The sequence below is a fragment of the Astatotilapia calliptera genome, chromosome 16 (genome assembly GCF_900246225.1).
Source record: "Astatotilapia calliptera chromosome 16, fAstCal1.2, whole genome shotgun sequence".
Lineage (NCBI taxonomy): Eukaryota > Metazoa > Chordata > Actinopteri > Cichliformes > Cichlidae > Astatotilapia > Astatotilapia calliptera.
The window spans coordinates 23,510,059-23,535,224 of NC_039317.1; the positions used below are offsets into that span (position 1 = coordinate 23,510,059).

The 25,166-nt window shown below is 39.9% G+C and overlaps 2 protein-coding genes across 5 annotated transcripts in view; one reads left to right on the plus strand and one right to left on the minus strand.

The window, feature by feature from the left end:
• Window positions 1-3,669: 3,669 nt before the first annotated feature.
• On the minus strand, window positions 3,670-12,102 carry znf148 (zinc finger protein 148). Of its 4 annotated transcripts, none has more exons than XM_026145280.1 (7): window positions 11,979-12,102; window positions 9,053-9,429; window positions 8,046-8,171; window positions 7,827-7,950; window positions 7,599-7,682; window positions 7,386-7,504; window positions 3,670-5,984 (listed from the first exon to the last, which is right to left on the minus strand). In XM_026145280.1, the coding sequence occupies exons 2-7, from the start codon at window positions 9,404-9,406 to the stop codon at window positions 4,359-4,361; spliced, it is 2,433 nt and encodes an 810-aa protein (XP_026001065.1). In that variant the 5' UTR covers window positions 9,407-9,429; window positions 11,979-12,102; the 3' UTR covers window positions 3,670-4,358. The 4 variants fall into 4 exon arrangements, with proteins under 4 accessions (XP_026001065.1, XP_026001066.1, XP_026001064.1 ...); XM_026145281.1 differs by having other exon boundaries at window positions 9,113-9,429; window positions 11,975-12,102; XM_026145279.1 differs by having other exon boundaries at window positions 11,975-12,102.
• A 651-nt stretch (window positions 12,103-12,753) lies between these two features.
• The window catches only part of LOC113007751 (dehydrogenase/reductase SDR family member on chromosome X), a 49,359-nt gene continuing 36,946 nt past the window's right edge, over window positions 12,754-25,166 (plus strand). Inside the window, exon 1 of the mRNA XM_026144651.1 lies at window positions 12,754-13,634. The gene's annotated coding sequence lies outside the window, so the exon portion shown is untranslated. The remainder of the gene's footprint in view (window positions 13,635-25,166) is intronic.

Genomic DNA, 25,166 nt, shown 5'->3' on the forward strand with positions numbered 1-25,166 from the left:
AAATATTTTACATTTTCATGGTTTAAGATGATTATGTCAAGCATTCGTATGGCCATCTTTCATCACAGTCTGAACTCTCTTAGGCAAACTTTGTTGTAATTTCTTTTAATAACCTTCAGGAATAGTTCTCTGGGATTCTTAAAGGACATTAAACGCTCTTTTTGGATGTTGGCTGGCTCTCTGTGATCTGGGGAGGCCAGTCCGATTTGTCATCCAAGTATTCTTTTACTGCATGAAGACTGTGTTTTGGATCATCGCCATGGGGAGAAATAAAGTCATTACCAATCAGCTGTTTCCCATTAAAGATCAAAGTCCCCACTGGCTGAAATCCTGCCAGGGCAGAGACTCCATTGCATCTCACAGATGGCTATATACACTGTTTTACCTTTCTCCTGGCCCTCTCTACACATACTGACGATGATTTGAACCAAAAATTGAATATCTGGGTTCATCACTACATCACCCTTTCCCTCCAGTTTCCTCTTCCTTAAAAAATGGCTTCCTGACAGCCACCCTTCCACCGAGACAATGTCTAATGAGGCCTCAGTGAACAACTGAAATTCAGCTGAAGGACCAGATGAATCTCTCAGATCTTTTCTGGATCCCATATTTTAAGGAATAACATTCTTGCTGTTTTTTATGCCAGTCTGTGTTAGCTTTGGAATTTTTAGTAGATTTGGCTAAAGAAATGTTTTTGGGACAGACTGCTAATATTAAAGTGCCTAAAGATACAATTTAAACACACTTCTTTGCTCAGTTTTCTGTTATATGTAGACACAACACTGGTTCATCCTTTGAGTTAGGTGCCTTTTTATGCTTAAATAGAGTATAAAAGTAGCTATGTCCAGAGAACTTTCAGAAAGTCTGGAGAACACCCGCTAAACACCACTTTGAAAATTACAAGAAAGACAGGCTAAATGGAAGCAAAATATAACGAAACGAGGGGTAGCTGAAGGTTTTCCCACAGTACTGTATGGTAGCAGGAAAGCACAGGTGTATTTGATAGCTGCATTTCACGTGGGGGGAGGTCCTGTTGTTGTGCATGCTGGTTGACCTTCATGGTTTACTGGGCTGTGATAAAGGCTTACAGTGCTTGGACAAACAGTTTGTCAGAAAATTAAGACAGAATTATTCTGATATACGTTTTTCCACATATTTTTCCATGATAAACATCAATAGTTCTTTTTCCAACGCTCTCCAATGTGAGAATTCTATGCTTTGCACTTTTATATCACTGTAAACTGAATATATCTTCAGGTTTTGGACCTGCTGAAAAAGATGTCACCGTGTACCACGATATGGTGAAAGATTTTCAATTTGTTACTGTACGAGTGTGTACCTATGAAAACAGTCTTCTGCAGCACTTCTACTCTCCTCGAATTCCCCTAACACACCATAACAAATATCCCAGCGTCTCTTTATGTCTTTTCTGGCTGCTTTCCATCAGGAAACACATTTACCCACCCACACTCAGTTTCACCAGCAGCTGCACGCCTTCTGTACATCAACAACAATTCAAGATCACATGCTGTGAATTATTTATTTATAAGGACATGACACACAACAATCAAAAACAATTTAATCAGATTGCTTACAAATCATTGTATATTGCAAAAGTCTAATCATATGGGTTACTTGACTGAAAATAATCAGCTACAATTAAAGCTGCACATTATCCATAAAACAAGTTCACTTGACCCAACAAGTCAGAGACCATGCAGAATAAACCTAACGTAAGACCAACCTTACTGTGAAGCAAATTCTTTAAAATCAAGAAAAAATTCAGATTCCCATCTGTATTTGAAAAACCTTGACACAAACGACTTATACAGAGATAAATGAGGGTAGCGAGAATGACTGCATATGATATACTGTACATATCAGTGCTTTAAATGACGTTTCAAAAATAGCTTTTTATCAAAAAATTCTGATCTTTTTACACACACACGCACACAAATGAGATTTCTCTAGCTTATACAAGGACACTTATGGTCAGGTTACTGACAATAGTTAATTAAAAGGAAATATTCATCGTACTGCTCACATACTTCATTAATTTCCAATAGGTTTCCACTTTAACTGAATTCAAAATTCAAAGAACTAAATGGGGTACAATTTACAAAACCATCGTTTCTATCTGCACTGTGCTTTTAAAGATTGCTTACAATAAAAAAAAAAAAGGGCAGCTAGTGAGGTATTTCAACCACACTATAACTTTTAAGTGATATTTTAACACAAATTCAAGACTCTAATAGCTGTTGAATGGAGGATTGTTTCCACCACTAAGAACATTTTTCTTTTACTTTAAATATGTTGAAAAGGAATTTTATTTTAATATATCATACGGATGATAGTTATACAGTAAAACCCATCATAATGAACATTCACAAAAATCTAAATTCACTTTGATCAATCACCAATTAAACTGAAAATATAATATTGATACAGTGGTGAGATTTCTGCAAAAGCCACATTTTCTCAGGAAGATGGACCGTTTCATTATTGAATCTCATAAATGCTTAAAAACAAATTAACTTGCCAAATTCACTGACAAAAGTGTTTCTTGCACACGCCTTGTCTTTCTATGGACCAAAATAAAACCTAACAGTACTTCTCAGAGCAGAAAAATATACAATGTATTTACAGCAGGATATCTTCTATACATTCTAGAGGGAATGATCATTGAGGAAGAATAAAGTATTCGATGATTAACGTGGTTCTGTGTGTCCCTGATTGTCAGAGGAGCTGTAACAAGAGGGAGCTCAACATTGGTTTCAAACCTAAACTGGATGGTGCACGAAAAACAAAAAGATAAAAACATCGTTTAACACAATAGCACCTAAGACGTGAACGACAATCAACAGTGTAATGAAGTACAGAAAAGACTTAACTCATTGCCACTCCCGTTTAAAACTGCATGGTTTCAACAAGGCCCGTACAGATGAGTCTGACCAGAAAATTCCAGCAAATCAGTGATTATCAGCAAATCTAGACATCTACAACTTAAATCTGCACTTACACACATACTGGAGAAGAGTCCATGACACGTTAACTCCTCCCAACTACAGATAATATGTTGATTATTAAGTTTGGTGATATGTCTCTGCTAAAATTTTAAAAATGATACAATATTAAAAGGCAAAACTAAATAAAGCTCCCAGTTCTTAACGTATGAAGGTGTGAACACGTTGATAGCTTATGTGCTTGTCTGTATTGTGCAAGTGGAACTAGTAGCCTTAGAGCGTAGACCAAGTAGAAATAAATGCATTGTGCAGGAATGACTAAAGGAAATTGTAATATTTCTTTTAAAAGAAGGCACAAAATAATAAACTGCTCATTTTAATCAAATTCTCTTGAATACAAGGGATCATGAACTTTAATTTTGTTTCCCTTATAAGAGCTACGTCCTTTTAAGTGATCAAAGAAAAAGTGAATTAGTTTGAATTTCTACTTAAACTAATTAAGTGGTTAGTCTCACTAATCTCTTAACAAAAGGTGACTTATACATACTGTGATAATCTAATATAAATCCTGCAGAAATACCCTTAATAGGTAACACAACTTTGTGTCACCGTGCATGTCAGCAGACAGTTTAACCGCTGGAATAAAGAAAAAAGCTCTAAGTGATATTTTTTGAAAAAAAAAAAAAACTAAACAAAGAACAAGGGGAAGTAGCTAAAGAAAAAAAAAATTTAAAAATAAAAATAAAAAATCTACCACCGCCATGGGGGAAGGGGGCATGATTTTCGGGAGCAGGACAAACTTATGTGGCCCCAATTCATTTCAGCTCAGTTGAATCACAGATTTTGATCTTAAAATGCAGAAAAAAATTAACGCGTTCATAAGGAAAAAGTATCAATAACAGTAGGTTTGTGCAGCTCTGGACCACCCAACCCCCAGTGCAGTTGAAAAACTCAGGGGGGGAGTGTACATAGATGCAAACTACATTTTAATAAGTCTAAATATTGCATTAAGCAGCAAGTGTGACTTGATCATTAAGTGTGCAAGGCGAAATGATTGACACAAACATTAAAAATAATGGCAATGGAATTAGAGAATATTAATCTCCTGCATTACACTTTGGTCGCTTAATCTCATAATGTACATTCTGGAGGAAGTTTGACTTTTTTTTCCAAAAGGGGAAATGCTAATTATAGTATGATTATCATTTTTCAGTATTCCTGTTTAAGAAGTTTAGAACGTAAAAGCACAAAATTATAACTGCTTTACACAAAGAAAAAAAAAAAAAGAAAGACCCCTCGTTTGCAGTGGGATTTGATTTGGCAAAAACACAGGAAAGACGAGATAAAGTGCCACAGAAATGATGAACAGAAATGAACGCTCCCGCCTCCATTTCTTCAGCCAAACGATTCACTGGTCGAAACGTCAGGGGATGAGTTCAGTTGAGACCTGGTCTCAGTGACTCGGACTAAAGGGAACTCTGAGAATTCTGTGCTGTGTCCTCGAACACTCACTTGTCCGTTGGCAACCGTAAACTGCGAGGAGGCTGCAGATCTTGACGTCTGGAAATGAGATTTGAAGTTCTGTTCAAAGGAGCTTATTTGAAAAGTCTGTAGTATCCCTTGTGAAGAGTCAGTCTTTTTTGAGGGAGAGACCTGCTCCAGAAAGTCCTCCTCAGCTGGGGACACCGCAGAGGGAGGGGTGGTCTCGTCGCCTGAAAAGGAAAACGAGTGCTGGGAGTCCCCGACCAGCAACCCATAGTGAGGTTTCTCTAAGGTGGACCTTAGTGGAGAGCTCATCCCTGATTTGAACCTGCTGGGGGAAGGAAACTGTTTCTCTGTGGAGAACAGAGGCTGTCCAGCTAATGTGGGGTTTTCAGAGACCAAGCTGAGGCTCTGGCTGGTCAGGTAGCTGTCATTCTGGCTGGTCCTCTCCAGTGCTTGCTGGAGAAATTTGGAGTATTCTTGCAAGAGACTCACTTTCTCTGCAGGCGGCTGAGCCTGAGCGCTGGATGTTCCGAGGCTCTCGACCGGACTGCTGTCAGAAACATCGGAGGAATTGATAGATATACTTGAGGTAACCTCTGTGTCAGCCACACTGAAAGAAATGTCTGATTGCCCATTGGCTTTGTTGGAGTAGTGGTCCAACAGTGTCTGAAGAACCTCATCAGGCAAAACATTCTTGTCATGAGGAGTCTTAATCTCTGTGTTCATGGGTTGGGGCTCCAGGATGGTGGCGGGAACAGTTTCGTCGATGACTGTTGACACCACAGTTTGTGTAACAGGTGGCTGAGAGGAGATGCTGCTCGTGTTCAGGCCATAATCCCGGCTGTTGTTAGCCATTGCAGCTTGAAGGTAACGTTTCTTCTTGAGAAACTGCATCGCGTCGTCATAGTTTGTGCTGCTGGCTGCTGGTTTTGTTTGTCCTCCTTGAAGAGTTTCAACTGATTCGAGTTCACTGTTGCCTTCTACGTCTAAGAGGCCTTGCTTGTCCACGATCTCAAAGGTGTACTGTGCCACCTTAGTATTTTCCTCAAAGGAGGGTAAAGTGGACAAGCAAGGAGGAGTTTGTTCAGTCGACTGCTTAAGACTCCGCTTGCGGACTTTCTTCAGAAGTAGCTTAGGAGAAGTTGTTTCTTCCGAAGAGACGTCGCCATCTTGGTGTTGGTTAGCCGTTTCTTCAGGAAGGTCCACAGAGTAGTCAGCAATCACGTACTCATGTTTGACTTTGGAGGACACAGCATATAGAGAAAGACTTCCCTTTTGCTCCTCTTTCTCTTCTGTTTCTACCACGGTAAAAGTGTGCCCTTCTGTCTGGGCAGTAGTGGAAGCTCCTGAACTCTTGTCTGTACACTTTTGGCGCTTTTTCTTGGGCAGTGAGCACTCTTTGGCAACAAAGGGGGGCCCTAAAGAGTCTGCTTCACGTAAAGGTCCGACTTTACCGGCAGTCTTGTTCGCCTTTCGCTCTCTGTTCTCGTGACACATTCTTCTGTGCTTTAAAACCCGGTCTGTTCTGGAAAAGTACTGCAGAAAGAGGACACAATGCATTTATTTTATACATGAACCTTCATTACTGGCTCTAATATTGAGTTCACAATTTTACTCTTCCTGTCTACTCTCTACAGCCATACCGATCTTTAATATGAGCACTAGTGACAGTGTTTTCACACCAAATGTGTTTTTAATCACACAATCTTTTTAGGACGGCAAAAAAAGCTGAATGCCAAAAACACCATTTAACCAGACTAAGTTTTAAGCAGACTCTTTTTAGTCTAAAGGTCTTAAACACAGTATTTAGAGGTTTAATGCACTCAACAAATTCACAGAAGCTGAACTACTTAAAAAATATCTTGTGTAATAACTGTTTAGCAGGCATTCCTATCATTATAAGCAAATTGTTAACATGTCAGCAAATAATTTTAGCCTGACTAAGCAATCAATGACAGTTTACACTGCAATATTTAGTGTTTGTATTCTTTTGTGATAAGTCAGTTCACAGAGTCAAAATAAAAGACAGAAGATCATCCTGTCTCTACCTGTGTTTTCTTGAAATAGGGTGGCGTTTACACAGTGCATTTATAGTCTTACTGACCACTGAAAGCGCTTTACAATCCTCATCCTTTTTCAACACATATTCGTACATGTTTTATATTACAGCCAACCACTGTACCACAAACTATTCAAATACACAAATACATCCACACACAGGAGATCTTCACACTTGTAGTTCATCTGTTCAACTGATGAGTTTGATATGTTCACATATTCTGCTTTCTTTTCAAAGAAAATTACAAGCTAGCTCCAAATGAACTAAAACGCGATACTAAAAACTACGTGAGAATGATCAGTCCACTTACTGGCCAGAAACACAGGAAGGTGCTTAAGGTCTGGACAACTGGACTACACTGAAAATTTACTCCTAAAGCCATGATTATACGAGATGGTCAAGTTGTCATCCCTATTATACTGTTTTGAAATCCACCTGAAGTTTGGGTTGCATGGAAATGGCAATATTGTACAGATTGTGTACTCTGCCACATCCCAGAATGCAAGAATGTATTTAGCTAGAACCTCCCACTGACCACCCTTTTCAAAGGGTCTCGGTGTGGTTGTCAGCAGCCGAGCACACATCTTGACATCTGCACAAATGAACCGCACTAAGGGGGAAAATGAGCCAGAGCTCAATTTAAAGGGACCACAGTGTCGTTGTGAAATAACCCAAAGAAAACTAGTTCACAAATTTATTTTTCAAAGTTAGTGAACAGAAGACCAAAAAACCCCAACACATTTTAATTCCCCTTTGTCCGAACCAAAATGACTGAACTAAAGGTTTGAAATAGACCTTTCATGTCTTTCTAATTAAAATATTTACCAATTTTGGACCTTACGAATACACTAATTTACAAGCAATCAAAAGAATAGTACCTGGTGACAATAGTCACATTGGTAGGGCTTCTCTCCACTGTGAGTCCTTTTGTGCCTCTCCATGTGGTACTTCTGGATGAACCTCATCCCACACTCATCACAGCGAAAAGGCTTCTCACCTAGAGACAAGTATTTAAAAAGAAAAAAGTTCAGGCTAACATAGCAATAATTATAAAAACAATTGAGAATTTTGCCAAACTGTTTGTTACTCACCGGTGTGGATCTTCTCATGTCTCTGGAGAAGATACTTCTGAATAAAGCGCATGTCACACTGGCTGCACTGAAACGGCTTCTCACCTAGGTTTTCAGTAACATATATGAAAACCAGTTGTTTTTAGTTTTTAGCTTCCTTTGATGACTAAAAGATCCCCTACTGTCAACATATCTAATTTCACAGCAACATGTTTTACATATTTGTATACATGCCAGGCTTATTCATACCAGTGTGAATGAAGACATGCCTCTGTAGATGGTAGTTGGTTCTGAACGCAGCATTACAGTGAGTACAGACGTGACACTTGGGGTTTGGTATGCCCAATGAGCCATCGTCATTGATGCTGAGAATCTACAAAGGGGGTAAAAAAGAACACATGTAGTGTTGAATTTTCACAACTGTCCCTGGTATTTTAAAAATATAAAAATTCCACAGATGGAATTCACCTTTGCTGGTGATCGCTGCTTCCTTTTTTTCTTCTTGGGACACATTGTCAGATCCTTGATTGCCTTTTTGTCTTTCTTTATATAGACCGCTGGCTCAGACAACTTCAGCTCCTGCTTGATGCTCAACTGTAAAAGTAGGACCATAGTCATTTATACATTGAATATCGCACATGACCTACTTTAAGGGCCACCCAGCCAGCTACCACTTTATCCAGGTCAGACAGGTGCAACTGGGCAAGCAGAGCATAATCAACCAATGTGAGGGCATCTCACCATACAGTTGCCTCAGGCATAAAATACCAGAGGGAAGCCTCAGCCCCTTACAACCCAGAACAGGCTGAGAGATTACATCTGCCAGGTGGCCAGGGACAGCGTTTTCAAATCCTCTGACTGGCATTTTAAAATGTATGTAGCCACTTTTCAGCTTTCTGAAAATAACCTGTCTGTAATAACTACAGACAGACAAACAACACAAACCATACAATTCCAGCTCTTAAAGTTCCCAAGGAGAAGCAATGCTTTAAACCTGTCCCTGAGGGTGAATTCAGATTATCCTCATTATGCTGTATTCTTAGAATAGAAATTACTATTTTAAAGTTCACATTTGCTGCAAGTTTATTCTGATTCAGAAGATCAGAGTGTACAAATATATTGTTTCTGAATATGAACAAGTGGGTCAAAGTGACAGAAAATTTTTTAATTAAAATCTCTGTCATTCATTAAAAAAACAAAACACTAATGCGAGCTCCCTATTTTTGACCAATTTTTAAGAAAATTCCGGCACCTAAAAATAACTAGTGTGAAAGTAGTTTGCAGTATTAGCAGCTACCTAACAGTACTTTTTGTGTGTTAAAAGAACTGATTGCACTGAACAGTCCAAAATGTCAGGCTAAGTCAACATAACATGCATAAAAGCAAACTCACTCTGATCAAGTGGAGACTGTAGATGCACTCACAGAAATGAGCTTATCAAAATCTGATCTACTTCTAAACCAGCGTGAACTCACTGGCATATGAAGCAAGCAGGGAAACTTATTCGTGAGTTTTAGGGGGAAATGCTCTCCCACCTCGGCTCCTCCCTCCTCTTCTCCTCCACCGCTATTCTTCGTCATCTCCTCCTGCATCATCAGCTGCTCTGGAGGGACCAGGTCGTGAGTGACCAGCGAGCTTCGAGTCAAGTCCTCGTCGTCGTCTTCGTCGTCGTCATCCTCGGCCAGCAGAGGGTGGTTAGCCAGCGATCGTTCCCCGAGTGTCATCACCACCAGTCCTCCTCCGCTGCCCAGGCCAACTCTCCCTCCTCCGTCTATTCCTCCGCTGCTGCACTTCAGCAGCATGCCTTCCAGTTTGTCCTCAGTGTTCATCTTACATAGAGTAGCTCTTGAGTCTATAACATAAAAACAAAGAAACACTGTTACAAAAAAACAAATGTAAAATGTACAAATTGAGTAAAATGTATTTAAACTCCCCCAAAAAGGGACATAATACAACTGTAAACTATCATGGATGAAATAATTATATTCACCAAGATCCCTTTTGTGGCCATGAAGGCTCACTTTCCCAAGCATGGATTAAGTCTATTTACAGATTAGAACTTGCTGCATGTGAGTAACTTTTAACTGAGTTTCCCATAAGTCATGGTTACTTATTTTTAAACGAGCAAATCGGCAGCTCTTTTCAATCCCCACAACACTGAACCAAAAATAAATATGAAAGAATATAAAAATAAACACCCATGGTGGTATGAAGCCTGGCAACCAACAAAACGAGCTTTAGGGCCCCATTTATAAAACATATAAAACTATCTTAAGTATGCTTAAAGAGAAAAACCTGTTAAAAACAAAACCTTACCACGCACAGAAGTGACCATATCTCAAATCTTAAGTCTAGACTGGAGCGATTTTCAAAGCCACTGGTGTACTTTACAGTTCTGTAATTCTATCCAACCCCAGTCAGTGCAGGAGCAACACATTTCCAGGCTGCTTGTTTGGATTCCTCCACCTGCTATTTAGTCCACTGGATAATATTTGTTGTCTGGATTCACTCTCCTTAACCACCACTATGAGCCTGTTCTCCAAAGAGTTTGCTTTTACCTTTTGCTTCACGGCTATCTCTGATATTTGTAATAGGAGAACCCCCCAGGCCACTGCTGGTAATTTAAGCTGACTTCAGTTTCATAGATTACAGAAGAAAATGAGTTATTTATGGGTTTATTAGAAACTGCTTAAGCAAGGCTTTTTGTGTTAAGCATCTTTTATGAATCAGACATAAGTTCACTATTAGGAATGATCCAAAAAAAATCAACATTAATTTAAAAAACATTTTTGCATATTAAGCCTGAGGATAGGTAGCAAGACTGTTGTTCTACATAGTCACTTATATTTCAGATCCCACTGGTTTTTATTCACTAAAAAACACACACACGCCTAACCAAGCTCTTTAAAAGTAACAGCTACCTCACCAAATTTAAGACTTATGACCTTAAATTTAATTAAGAAGAGCGATTGTGTGTGTGTGTGTGTGTGTGTGTGTGGGGGGGGGGGGGGGGTCGGGGTCTGACTACCTTAAAAAACGATTACCAATTGCGGAGTGAAACTATGAAACCATGAGAAGAGAGATTTACACTACACCACGAGCAATAGACTATTTAAATCTAAAAACATAAAGAAAAGTCTTGCATACCAAGTCAGATAAGCTGTATCTTTACTGATCTGTAGAAATTGGCCAGTTTGGCGTCTCAGTTCAAAGTTGTTGTGCTTATTTTCAGTCTCTTTTGTTTCTGAGCATGTGAACACATGAAGCATGCCGCCGTCTGTATGTTTACATGCTTGTGTTTTGACGTGCACAGGTACGCTTGCATTCTGCCCTTCTTCCTCCATTTTTTTTTGCCTTCATGCAAGTGTAGCAGTTATGATTGTATATATTCTAATTTAAACTCTAAACTCTGTTTTCTAATGTTTTAAAAGAACTACAAGTATATGTAAAGTGATAAACCTACACCGTCAAACCATAAGATGGGCATATTTCTTACAAACACAGCTACATATCGAGAATAGAGTATTTCAATCAGCCACCACAGTACATTATACTGTTGTATTACGCCGATGTTGCCTATATTCGGAGTTACATTGCACTCTGATTAGATGGCTGACTAACGTGACAATCACTTGAGCTCAACCTGGCAAAAAGCTAGCTACCGCTGCACTTTGGTTACAGGTTTGTCGCTTTGGTTAAGTGGCTTTAAGTCGCTTGCTAGATAGGCAGCAAGCTAGCTTGCTACGCTCGTCAAACCTCAAAAACATTCATAACAACAGCAGGAGAAAACACAGGAAGACAGGCGACGGCGTCTTCAAATTAAAAGCTTCCTCAACGCTTTAAGTAAACAATACCGGAACAGGCTTTTAAGTATTTACCATTCTCATTGAAAAACAAACCGCGTAGTTCGTCTGAACCTTACGAACTCGTATTTTTCCGCAACCTTGCAATATAAAGCGCATTACTTGGGACTTTACTTTGAAGGCCCAGAACGGAAGTTCCAATATGCACGCACCTACTTCGCGAGCATTTACGGCCTATTTGAAGCTAGTGAGCTAACCACTAGCAATGTGCTGCAAACATTGGTCTTTCTCTTTTGATATAACATTCGTTTGCAACTGCATCTTCACAGCTGCGGTACCTCCTTATATGTGGCATTCAACAGCAAATTTAAGCTCACACTAAACGACACATGTGACACATAACACAACTTTCCCTTACTTATTAGCAGTGATAACTGGCTTTAGCTTCCTCAGCCACTCTGCTAAATAGGCCACAATCTTCACAAGCTAACGTTCGCTAACCACCTTGTTCTCTACCACGACAAACAATAATACGCGTGAGTAGTGCATATTTGATCTGAAAATAATTGAAAACTTAATTTTATTTCTCCTTACCTACGCGTATTAAGCCCGTTTAGCTGTCATGATTCTTATCCAAGACTACAGTGCAGTGATGGTGTGCGGAATAATCAAATACACCATCATCAGGACATGGAAATTTAAATCTGTCGCCATCTAGTGGTGCACGGTGGTATTCGAGGTGAACGCTGCGCTTCTCATCATGCAACTGATAACGTCCTTTCGGTGCCCTACTTCTGCAGCCTAAATGTTCATCAGTGGTGCCTTAATAGCCCAGTTATTTCTAGACTTTGATCCCATTATTGTTTTGCACCGTTTTTGGAAATGGCAACTTAAAATAAGCGCGCGTTTTTTTCAGTGATTTAATGTCTTTGAATCGCTTGGGTGGTGGGTAACCGTGCTGATCTGATAGGAATATCATGCAGAAATACACGACCTTTTTCGGGGGTTATTAACTGTTGCTCACGTTAAAAAACTGTTTAATGCAGTCATCTCTTCTGTCATGTAGTGTTTGTATTTTCTGAATAAAACAGATTCCCAATTTCTTAACGTATATCGGTCATATAGGTTTAAACATGGATATCTTGCATTTTATGTGAGGAAAGGCGCATATCCTCTAGCCTTATCAGTTACGACCTTGTCTTAATTAGCCCAGATGGAGTATACGTGACAAGAGTTTTTGATGGCATTTGCACACCATCTTCTTTTTATTATAGGATTAATACTTATAAAAAGATGCGCAAGAGGTACCAACCGCTTAGGCTAGTCTGATTAGTAATACAACAAAATAGGAATAAAGCGCGCATCAGGTGGAAATGGAAACATTAAAAATGTAGAATTATATTTTAATCCTTGGACTGACAGCTTGGCCAAAAAGGGGGTTCGAAGGGTCGTGATAAGATGATAGCCTGTCATCCCCAGCCATCTCACACATACGCATGCACACTCACACACGCCGCTGTGAGGAATACTAATCAACCTGTTTGCCGACAAGTGCAGCAGCTCGACGCGCAACTTAGCACTTTTCCATTCTGTGTCTGGAAACATCTGTGCGGGCTTTTATTTTATTGTATTGTATTGGTGAATTTCAAGTGTTTTTTTTTTGTTGTTGTTTTTTGCCGTCCTCTTTGCAGGAAGCGCGGGTGTTATCAGTCCAGTCTCACCTGTCGCTGCGTCTTCTGATGTGCGACAGGCAGTGAGGGAGTGTGGATCCGGGGAAATACAACCCACTGCTGTGCCGCTTCTAGCAAGGGAAGCCCCCACGCGTTGCGCGCCCAGATCGCCGGTAGAGAGGCTATTCGCGTGGCGGAGTGCGTGTGCATGCGCGTCAGGTTATAAATGTGTGTACTTGAGCACGGCAAAGCCCCAGGCTCCATCCTCAACAGTTGCCACCCGAGCGGCGGAGAGGAGAGGAGGAGAGCGAGAGAGATAGCAGACTGAGTACGGACGGACGCGGAGCTCCACGCCGCTCTGCCCGGCTCTGCTCCTGACATGCAGTCGTTCATCTCTCCGGTGACCAAGGCCATCCTAGTAGCGCTCTTCATCTTCGCCATTCTCCTCATTCTCTATGTGATCCTTTGGTACATTTGCAGAGACGTGGACTGCGACCACGGCATTTGAGGATTCCGTTAAAACGGAGTAACGGAAATATCACAATGGGTCGCACAGAGGAACCAACAGAGCCCAGGGTCATTTTGTAAGTCTGCTTGTCTTCCTTTTTGTCATTTGAGTTATACTCGTGTTGTATTTTTGCTTTTTTAATTCGTGGTTATCTGTGTATCTCTTGTGTCCGTGTCTGCGTGTGTACACGCGCGCATTCCTGTCGCGCGTAATGTTAAATGCGCTCTGGTTAAAAGGTGATGACCGGCGTGCGTCTCCACAGGCACCCGGTTATCCCGAGCCTTTAATGAGCAGAATCCCGGCTTCCTTTCTCCTCAACTTGACAGGGACCATTCATCAATAATCTCTTATGTATTGGAGACGCGCTCTTGGTACTGATGGGGAATTCTCAAAGGTGAAACAATGTCATTAGCGGGGGGGACATCGAACTGGTGTCAAACGGAACACGGAGCGTGCGCGCGTGTATGAGATCGCAATGAGTGGAGTACGGAGACCGTCAGTGACATTGCGGTAAACTGCGTGGATGTTCCTTAAGGTCAGGAATAACAGTGTTTACCTCAGTTTCCCAGTATTGATTGCCCCCACTCCTCCTGCCGTATATCCGCAGCATTAGTTCATGTTCAGTTCATCCTGATCTCCGAGGATGCTTCACATTGGCATTTTACGTTCAACGAGATAACGGGATTATCTCCACTGGCTCCTGTGCGTCTTATTCCTAATCTGTCTAGTGCCATGTTTCTGCGTCCTTATCATATATGTTCCGCTAATTCTTTTACGCATAGCGCATTTTTAATTCCCCCAGACAACTGTGAGCTTATTTGATTGTTCTATGGCCAGTCTTGGTTTAGGAAGGTGTACTGATATTTACTCTTACACCCACACACATAAATAAACACGCTGCAAATTGGCCAAGCACTTGTCCCTATTGCAGGCACCTTGGCCCCCGTGTATGCAGACTATCACATGCCCCATAAAGCTATTACACATGTGAGATGCCTGCCATTTTCATCATGGTCCAAAGCATTTTATGTTACCTTAACCAACATTCAACTGTGAAAATTAACACATTTTGGATGTGTCAAAGTGAAGGATTTGAAGGACACACCAAGGACATGTTGATTTTTTAAGTGTGAATGCATAGAGAAAAATTCGTGTTATTTATTTTTTCAATCACCTGCAGAGTAGAGTTGATTTGTTTTCTTCACATCTTTGCAACATAAATATATCTTACACATCCTGACACAACAAAAGGACAAAGAAAACACATGACTTGATACTTTGAAATATAACAGAGCAGTGATTACTGAGAGATAATCGCTGACTGCAGCTGACACTCTAGTTTCGCCACTTGCTAGACCACATCACTATTTCTTCCATAAACACCACAGGGATTAAAAAAAAGCCTGAGCATCTCCTCAGCCCAACTCACAAGGAAAGTGCAAGTTTAGGCTTAAAATTTTTAAACCTTCTTATTTTGAGCTATGGTTGCAACACTCTAGTATTTAAATATCCAAGAGCAGCCTAAATGCTGGATGCAGTCATGAGGAAGAAACCCCGCAGCCTCTTAAACTGTTGTGAGTGCTCTCCTGCGGAGAAAAGGAGAGTGGCTGGATGGCAGATGCCCTTTTTGACCGGACAACTAAATGATTTCTGCGAGCCAAAAGCAAATATGCAGCGAGCCTGTGACACCTCTCAACACATGCACACACATATACGTGGCCACACACACAAGCTGAAAACGACAGCTCCGACTCTATCAGCTTCAGTAATGGCATAACAAGGGAAAGAGAAGGAATGGAAAGGTACTTATAATACCTGCTCCAGCTGGCTGTGTCTGTCTAAACTAGTGTCCTGGTTTGTGTATGTGTGTTTTAACACAGAAAGAAGGGTAAAAAAAATGTTTGAGTGACTTTGTGCAGTTTTTTTTTGTAAAGGAAAATGGCTGCATGTGTGCATATGTGTGTGTGTGTCACAGCGTGGGAGGGGGTTAAACACTGACATGCTCCTGGATGACAGATACAAAAAAAGTGGAGCAGGGAGGGCTCAGTGGTAGTCAGTGAGGGAGACAGGTTGTGTGTGTGTGTGTACAGTAGGAGTGCACACATGCATGAGCATGAAATTCACTCAAGTTTATTGAAAATGTGTTCATTCATTGAATACATGTGTAAACCGTGATACTGTAGTGTGCCAACTGTGTACGGGCATAAGCAGTTTATGTAGTGTGTTTGTGTGTGTCTGTGTTGGCAAATTGTTAAACAACCCTTATCATACACACTCTGATTATTAAAAAAAGAACAGAATCCTTCCTACATTGTCCAGCTGTTTCTTTAATGAGAATGAGATGAATCATAAGCATCATTTGGAAACAACACAGCAGATTAATACCAGTTTTGTTAAACCTAAATTAAACAAATACACTGTAAGAGATGAAAATATATGATAACTCAATCCCTGATTTAAAAAAAAAAAAGTATCTTTGTGGTGACTGTATCAGCTGTTTTGTTTAAAATTTGTCAAATGTTCCTCACTAAGGTGTGTTTTTATTATCCTAGTCGATGTTCTCGGGTACACCAACACAGCAAACACTGATCTTGTTCTCTTCTGCTTCATTTTAATATTGAAATGGGAGAAGCAGCTAGTTCTAGAATATATTTGGTCCGCAGACACATCACAGCAGCCCTGCCCCGCAGCCTGGATCCACACCAGTTTGCCTACAGAGCAAACCGATCCACGGAAGACGCTGTAGCCACAGCACTCCATGCTGCATTAACTCACCTGGAAGAGCATGGTAGCTATGTGCGGAAGCTCTTCGTGGATTACTGCTCAGCTTTTAACACCATCCTTCCACACAAACTGGTGGCCAAGCTACAAGACCTGGGGCTTCCATACAGCACCTGCATGTGGATCAATAGCTTCCTCTCGGGCCGTAGACAGAGAGTCAGAGTTGGCCATCACACATCCTCAGCCCTGAGTCTCAGCACTGGCTCACCCCAGGGCTGTGTGCTCAGTCCACTGCTCTACTCTCTCTACACACACGACTGCACTCCTCGCCACCACAGCAACATCTTTGTGAAATTTGCAGATGACACCACAGTGGTGGGGCTCATTTCCAAGGGAGACGAGTCTACGTACAGAGACGAGGTGGAGCAGCTGACGTCATGGTGTAAGGCCAATAACCTCCTCCTCAACACTTCAAAAACCAAAGAACTCATAATAGACTTCAGAAGGAAAAAGGCAGAGATCCAACCACTATTCATAAATGGGGACTGTGTAGAAAGGGTGGCAAGCTTCCGCTTCCTGGGAGTCAATATAGAGGAGAACCTTTCCTGGAGTGTGAACACCTCCGAGCTGCTGAAAAAGGCCCAACAGAGACTGTACTTCCTGAGAATTCTCAGGAGGAATAACATCACACAGAGACTGCTGGTGTCCTTCTACAGAGCCACCATTGAGAGTGTTCTAACTTACTGCATATGCATCTGGTACACTAGCTGCACAGGGGCTCAGAGGAAAGCACTCCAAGGGATCATTAACACCGCCCAAAAGATCACTGGCTGCCCTCTCCCCACACTGGAAGTTCTACACAACGCCCACTGTTTTAAAAAGGCCCAAAACATCATAAAAGACACCTCACATCCTGGCCACTCCCTGTTCGAACTGTTGCCCTCAGGCAGACGGTACAGGGCAATCAGAGCAAGGACTAATAGACTCAAACACAGCTGTTATCCAACTGCAATAACACATCTGAATACTACAAAAAAATGTCCATCACGCCACTCTTGTGTTAATCTATGCACGGTCTGAAGCATGTGTGTGGGAATGTATGTGAATGTTTTACTGTTATATCTTATTAGTATTTTAAGTATTCTATCTATTTTATTTATTGAATTTTATTGTTTTATTTATATTTTGATATTGCTAGGGATGATGCAATGATCGGGGACCATTCTTAATTTCGTTGTTCTCATGACAATGACAATAAAGTTTCTGATTCTGATTCTGATTCTGATATTTTCCATTGTGTTTATCGTTCCCTTTTTAAAAACAGTCACTTTAGTAGGGAAGCATCTTTCCGCCATGAAAAAAACAAAGAGATAATAACCCGAAAGTTTGACTTCTGCCCCACTCCAAAAAAAAAGTTACTTTTTTTTCAAGGGCGGACACAACCTTCCAAGCTCCTGTTTAAATACAAAATTTTGGTTCATGTTATTGTTGCCACCTCTAAAAGTTCCAACCTCCATTGAGAGAAATATTGTTTTTCTCGTTATTCAGCATGTCAAAATAGTACTAAAGTCTACTGTTCTTATAGCCGCAAATGAAGGCAACTTGCTGTTTGGACGCAAAGTAATCAATGCTAAGATAGATAAAATGACACACACTCATCTGCTGTTCAGGAAATGTGAATGAATGTAACCTGAAAATGACAAGAGACATTTGGAAACCGAAGCACCAAATAACAACATTTTTTAAAATTATTACTCATCAGTAAAATTGAACATCTGAAACTTTTAGACTGCTTCATTATTTGTTTTATATTCAGTGATTCCATGTCTACAAAAACATTTTCCAACATTCAGCCTGGTCATAAATTAAATTTCACAAAAATCAGTTTTGTGAAATTTAATTTGTTCTGCACCAGTGAAAACCTCTGCAATTGAAAAGTGAAGGTAGCACGGAAGTGCTACCTTAAATTCTACTGAGACTTGGCTGATTAGGGGTGCTGTTACATTGAGTGACAAACAGATGGTCTTTCATCATTTGTTTAAAGGCTTGGCCAGTGTGTGTGTGTGTGTGTTTTAAATTTAGCATCTCTTCTGTTATAAACTGTGAACCATGGCTGCACCTTTTAAACCAAACACTCCAGCCGTGTTTGCATCACCTGTACCCAGGTCAGTTAGACTATAAAAAAGGTAATCTTCTTCTTCTTCTCTTTGTTTGCATATTAATTTTTTAAGGAGGACGTCGACAAAGATGGAAAGGATTCGTTCAGCCTGCTTGAATTTTAATACGTTTTGATAGATCCAGGTTCAATTGAGATTGAAGTTATAAAATATGTAGGGACAAAAGTAAATTATTGAAACTTGAAGAGGAGAAGGGATTTGTTAACATATTCAAGCCTCACAATGTGCGCAAACTGTATATGACAAAGTGTGTGTGTGTGTTGCTGCAGACATGTAAAAAAAACAAAAAACTCTTCAGCCCTGCATAATACTCCCCCCCATAAATATAGAATGCAGGCCAGATGACCAGATCATAAATATGAATGTAAATAGTCAGAATTTTTTATCTGGGATGGAAAAATGTGGTGTTTGTCAAAGAGCACAGAAGCTCCATGAAAATCTGATGGCTAAAGAGGGAAATTTAATGATCCTGTTGTTTGTCATTTACTGTAAATAATTAATACTTATGTATATTTCAGTTTTTAACATTTGCTTTTCAGGTGTTGCACACCTTATTGTTAATTTATTTATAAACATTCTGGATGTCCATCAACAAGGTAATTCCCAGGACATGCATAAGGTCTGTCTGCTTAACTAATTTACTAAAATCATGTGTAATTAAAAATAACCTTTACCCCTTGATGAACTCATTATTATTTTCTGCTCCATTGCTACTCACAATCACTCTGCCAAAAAAAGGTGCGTCGCCTGACTTTGAAAGAACTGGTCTTTGTTTTGAGATCATCTGATTTTTAGAAAAATGTAAAACCTTCATGTTTGGGTCATGGAATTACCAAGTTACATTTAAAAATTAAAAAGCTAACAAACTGCTTTGACTTGAAATTACTTTAAGGTGAATGCTTTAACAAATGTGACATGGGTGTGTGTGTTTATGCGTGTGCGTGTGTCTATCTCATTAACCCTCGAGTGAATCCATCCATTCACACAGACACTAATACATACCCCATAGCGATGCGGTCAATGAAGTGAAATGAGTTTAATTAACTTCATGACATCAAAAATAAAACATTTTGTGGTTGTTAAGTTGCGATGTTACCTTGAGGTTTTGTTGGTTTTGGTCATGCTATATAGTTTGGTAATAATGAGAATATCTCATATAAAAATGCTTCGACTTTAATCAAATCCTGACTGTCTCACCAAAGGCTACAAAAAAAAAAAAAAAAGAAGTTTAATAAAGGCTTTTTAAATACAGATTAAAATTTAAAACTGGAATCACAATCTCAAGTCAAATATACTAAAGATGTTTTGATGTAGAACAGGGGATGGCAAACTCCACAGAGCTAATTTTAAGCAATTCTTGACACCAAAAATCTTTATGGAGCAGCAAAATGTGTTTGAGTCTTATAATAACTTATTTAAGCTATTTGTTATGTATTTCTAGTGTTTAAATAACATTTTTACTTGGTATAACCAGAGAAGTTTAACTTTTCGGGTTAAATAAAGTGCATTTCTCTTATTTTACCTTAATGAGGGTGATAACCTAGTAAATATAAATATGTGTCTTTTAATGTTATTAATGGGTGTAATTTAAAAAGAAAAAAGAAAAAAATAATATAGCTCTCAATATAGTCAATGTAAACAAAAATGTGTTCAATTTGATTTGAATTAATGTTCAGCAACAGAATCCATAGTATTATGAACCATCAATGCTATTGCAGGGTAGGTTCAGCAAAATTAAGTGGATAAGTCCTTTTTTTTTCAGTCACATTGAGTCACTGGAGATAGGAAAAAAAAGAGCGACATATGGCTCTGGAACAGCAAATATGAGACCCCAGAGTTACTGTACTGTTTTTATCTTAGTTTGTCCGACTGAAATTATAGAGAAAGTCTTTTTTTTAATGTCCTGTGCATTAAGCTGTATATTGCAGTAGCATCAACGGTTCATTATTGCTAAGGATGTGCTTACAAAACCAAAAAAAGAAGTTAGTAATGAGACAGAAAACATGCTCCTCTTTGAGAAATGATTAGTTGCTTCACTCGTGTGCCATCTTTTTATTCACTGCCATCAGTACAAGGCTCTATGTCTGGGACATCCTGTGGAATATCATATTTGTGACCAGAAACGGCCCTAACCAATCTGGCGCCCTAGGCAAGATTTTAGGTGGCGCCCCCCTACATCAGCAGTGTAGTGTAATGTTGTAACAAATAATATTTCTATTAAATAAGCTTTACTTTGCATTTTAATTAACGTGGGATTATTTTTTGTATTTAGAAATAATAGTACCAACTTTTTTTTTTTCAACATTTGTGGCCCTGGCGTGGCGCCCCCTGATGGACGGCGCCCTTAGCATTTGCCTATACGGCCTATGCCACGGGCCGGCCCTGTTTGTGACGCTGGGTCATCCTGAGACAGCTTCAGCTGTCTGAGGGCAAGTACTTTGTTTTCAGGTTAAGATTTCCATAGGGGTTAATTTTAGGAGGGACAAAGTATTAAAACTAATCTCAGCATTTTTTGCCTGTGTGAGTGAACGCTGTAGAGCCGGGGTGGGAAATATTCCCAAAGGGGCACATGAGAAACTAGGACTTTTGTCGAGGGCTGCGCCAAGAAGTTGAACTCAGTTCGGCTCAATTTTAAATTTATTTCTTTTTAAACTGTATAAACTGCAACTGCCAAGAGTAGATGTTACAATTAAGCCCTAATTGTGGCCTCTTGGGAAAATTAATTGCCCTCCCCTACTGCTCATTCCTGAGCATCTTTTTACGATGATCTCACTGTAAAAGGGGAGATTCCTCATTGTGAAGGTCTACAACTAAAATTGTAGACCTTCAGAAATTGGCTCTCAGAAATGCAGATGCACTGGAACACGCATACACACACACACACACACACACACACCTCAAAGCCATAAAAATAGATTGTGAGTGACTCAGCCGTTATGTAAAGTCCATCTCTGATAGGGCCGCCTGGGGCTGTTTATGTCAGTTTAGCTTGACGGCACTAGAGCTGAGGTGACACATGTCTGCTGTGTCCGAGCTTCAACACACATTCACAGAGCCACACACACGCGCACGCACACTTTTCCCAGAACATACGTGTGATCCTTTCAGTCTTCTTTCCTCTCTGCATTCCCCAGCGTGTGTCCCCCAATGGACAAGGATGTGATATAGTCAGCGTAATGGACTCCCCGCAGCCCAAACAGACTACGTTATTAGCATTTTAGCGCAGACTGGGACGGAAACACCATGTTAGACATGATTCATATCCACCATTCCTCTGGTCAGTTAGGCAGCTCAATCAGGACTGGTAAACATTAGCAACTGTGGACTTAAATCAAGAGTATGACTGTAGATTAACTTGATTTTGTTTTTTATTGAACATCAAATCAGATTCCGCCACAGAAAATATGTTATACTGGGAATTTGATTATATATTTATCAACTGTACTGGTCCCCTATGAGAAAACCTGGGCGGTCTTAATTATAGTGAGACATTTTAATCAGCTTCCATCTATGTTTCCTTCCTTATTATCCTGGGTGTGAATATAGACCTTTACACTGGTGCAGAGATTTTTGTATCCTCAGCAAAGTGTGCAATGAGTGTTTGGGGAGGTCACATTTAAAGATCCGAATTTATCTGAAAGTTCTGCTGACCAGCCATAAACACATAATCATAAACACAATTGTTGAGAGTAGTAATGGCCTCTTGTCACCATCCCCATTCCTTATCCTCACGCCACCACACTTTTTGCTTACTGTATCTTTGCTTTAATGATTCCCATCCACTCTTAGACATTAGGAAAAACGGGTTTGCATGTAATGATGGTTGGACCCCAAATGCAGATTCGCAAGAAGACAGGGATCAAATGAGAACCTTTATTAAAGCCATTTGAGTAGTCTGAAAGGCTACAAAATAACAAAGTCAGGTAACAGTAGGACATGCCAAAGAACCAAAACAATTTGAGGGTGGCAGAATGGAAACAACTTGGGAACTACACACAGCTGAACTACATCTGATAACAACACTCTGGGAGGTAAATTTGGCAAAAAGATACATGACTATCAAAATAACACAGGAAGTAACGAAACAGAGAGTATCTCACTATATACGGGGAACAAGGAATGTAACGTGAACTGATAGGAGGAATACCACAAACACAACTGTAACTGCAATAAACAAGTACAAAGCTGAAAATGCAAAAAGTAAGAATCAGACTGAATGTAAGTAATGATAAACAGAGCTTAAGACTTTTAAAAAAAAACCCAATGAGCCAGGACCATGCCTGGATTATTTGTGATAACATTTGACCCTACTTCAGGCACATTTCCTTTTACATATCTGTACATTTTCAACATTTAAAATGTCTTTTAAAAAGGGTTAGACATACAGGAAAGCAAATAAGCACTGTGATATCTTCTAAATGACCTAAAAAATACCAAACAGTTATTCAGATCCCATTTCATAATGCTAGACCGGACTGCTTGACCGAGCTGAAGTGGGGTTTTGGGGTTTAACAGAGGGGTAGCTGACGCCCTTGAAGCCAAGAAAGCAGTACACATAAACATCCTTGAAGGTTTTCCGTGTTCACATAATCCTGGAGTGTGAGACAGGAAGAGAAAAAAGCCGAGAGAGAGCGAGAGATGAAAGAGTCTCCTCGTATCCCGTCTCAGTGACAACAGATCTCAGACAGACAGAAAGAGAGGCACACACTGACTCACAGACTGTTAAATTGAATGTGTTAAATACTGTGTGTGTGTGTGTGTCTGTCTCGCTGTGTGTGTGTGTGTGTGTGAGTGTTCGGTGTACAGAGTTAATGACAGTCTTAATTGGTGCAGGCAAATATCCCTCCCACTGTTCCTCATTCTACATCTACTAATAGAAAGACATTCACTCCCTTAAGACAGTTAGCAATAATGGTGGTGGGATGTATTTGATAAACATGAATGTGCGCACACACACATATACACAGATTTTTGTCTCTTGCATTCTGATGAACTCATTGTGCACATCTGCATTATTAACATCTTTACACTTGAGCCTCCACAGCCAAAACACGCAGTATAGACTCTTACATATTTTGAAAGACTGCCCTCGGTTCCACCTTTTAGGCAGGTACCATAAATGGAGGGATTGCTTGGCCCAAGTTTAATTTGGGAAGTTGTTGAAAGCTTGTGAGATAGGATGGCTTTAGAGTTATGCTTACCTTTCCTGGAAACTGGAAAGAGTTATAGTTCAAGTTATTATACGGTCAGGTTATCATGTGAGAGGAATTTACTCTAATGCTGATCAGCTGTCTGAAGCTTGTTGAAGTTCAGCATGTTGTTTGAAACATGCTAAAAATGAACGATTGAACAGACAATGATTTGACCTGTGTTCCTGATTATTTAGCCATCCAGCTATGGTCATGTTGGTGATCCAGTAATGAAAACGCAAAAGATTTTAGGACACAGTCAACTTTTGAGTTATTAGTAAAGACATTGAAATGCATGTAAAACAGAGTGAGTGTCAATATACAAAAAAAATGTTCTACATCTAATGTGAAGCCAGGTAGTTATATGCTGTCTGTAGTTCCACTGCAAACAAGTACAAAAATCTCAGGTTTCACTTTCATGTTTACAAGCTGGCCTTTGGCTTTTCTCCCCATAGAAAACCTGTAGTGGCTACAGTTGAAGTGACACAGCTATTACCAATTCTGCCCACATAGTCTACTGCCTTTTCCCACCCATAGCTCACAGGACACATTTGGCCATCCGTGGAGGGGTTCTCCTTCTGAATGGCCTCTCCTGGGGTTTCTTCTCATTTTCCTTGTTAGTTACAATAAAAGTGTTTCTTTCAGTAAGTTTTTTCGTGTCTTCATAGGGAGCTGAGGCTGGGTTGGAAGCCCACGCTGCTGTGCCCTTTGAGACACGCTGGGCTCTACAAACAACCGCAAACAAGTGGGGTAAAGCACTAAAATCTAAACATTAAATGTTAAAGTACTGAACTCAAAGACAGGGATAGTTTAACACTTTAGAAAGTACACTTATGTGCTTCCTTGTCAAGAGATTTACAACTCTCATATTTTTCTAAGCAACATCATTTGAAGCTGGGCATAAAAGTCAATATATATTTTTACACTGTACACACTTTTTGCATATATTGAAAAAACAAATCGGTGTTAATTAGAGAAAACCTATAGATCTGAGTGCTCCAGCTCAGTTTCTAATCCTTATGCATCCTTATCACAACCTTCTATTAAAAGTTACTTTCTGCTGCTTTCTTATTCACAAAGGGCTGCCACAGCAGGTAGCATGTTTGATTTGGCAGATTTTTACATAAACCCCAAAGGGATTTGTGTCTTTTGTCTTGCTCGAATCAAACCCAGGATCCTTCACTTGTTAGGGAAACCGCTACACTACAGTCACACCTATTAACTGTGGAAAAACAGTATGCAAAACATTGCCCCTAAAAACACACTCAGGTTTAGTATTAAATTAAGTGCACTTTCCAGTTTTACCAGAAATTTGATGTGACTGGTTCCTTCTCTCCTTTCACAAAACATGACACCAAGAACACACCAATAGAAATATGCTGTGAACTGGTCAGCAGAAGACAGACACATATTTTCTGTTATTTAAACAAACTCAAGAATAAGTATACATAGACCTGTGCTTTAGTTTGCAAGACAAGCAGTTCCCCTTGGATTTGTCTGTCTTTTTTTCTTTTTTCTGCA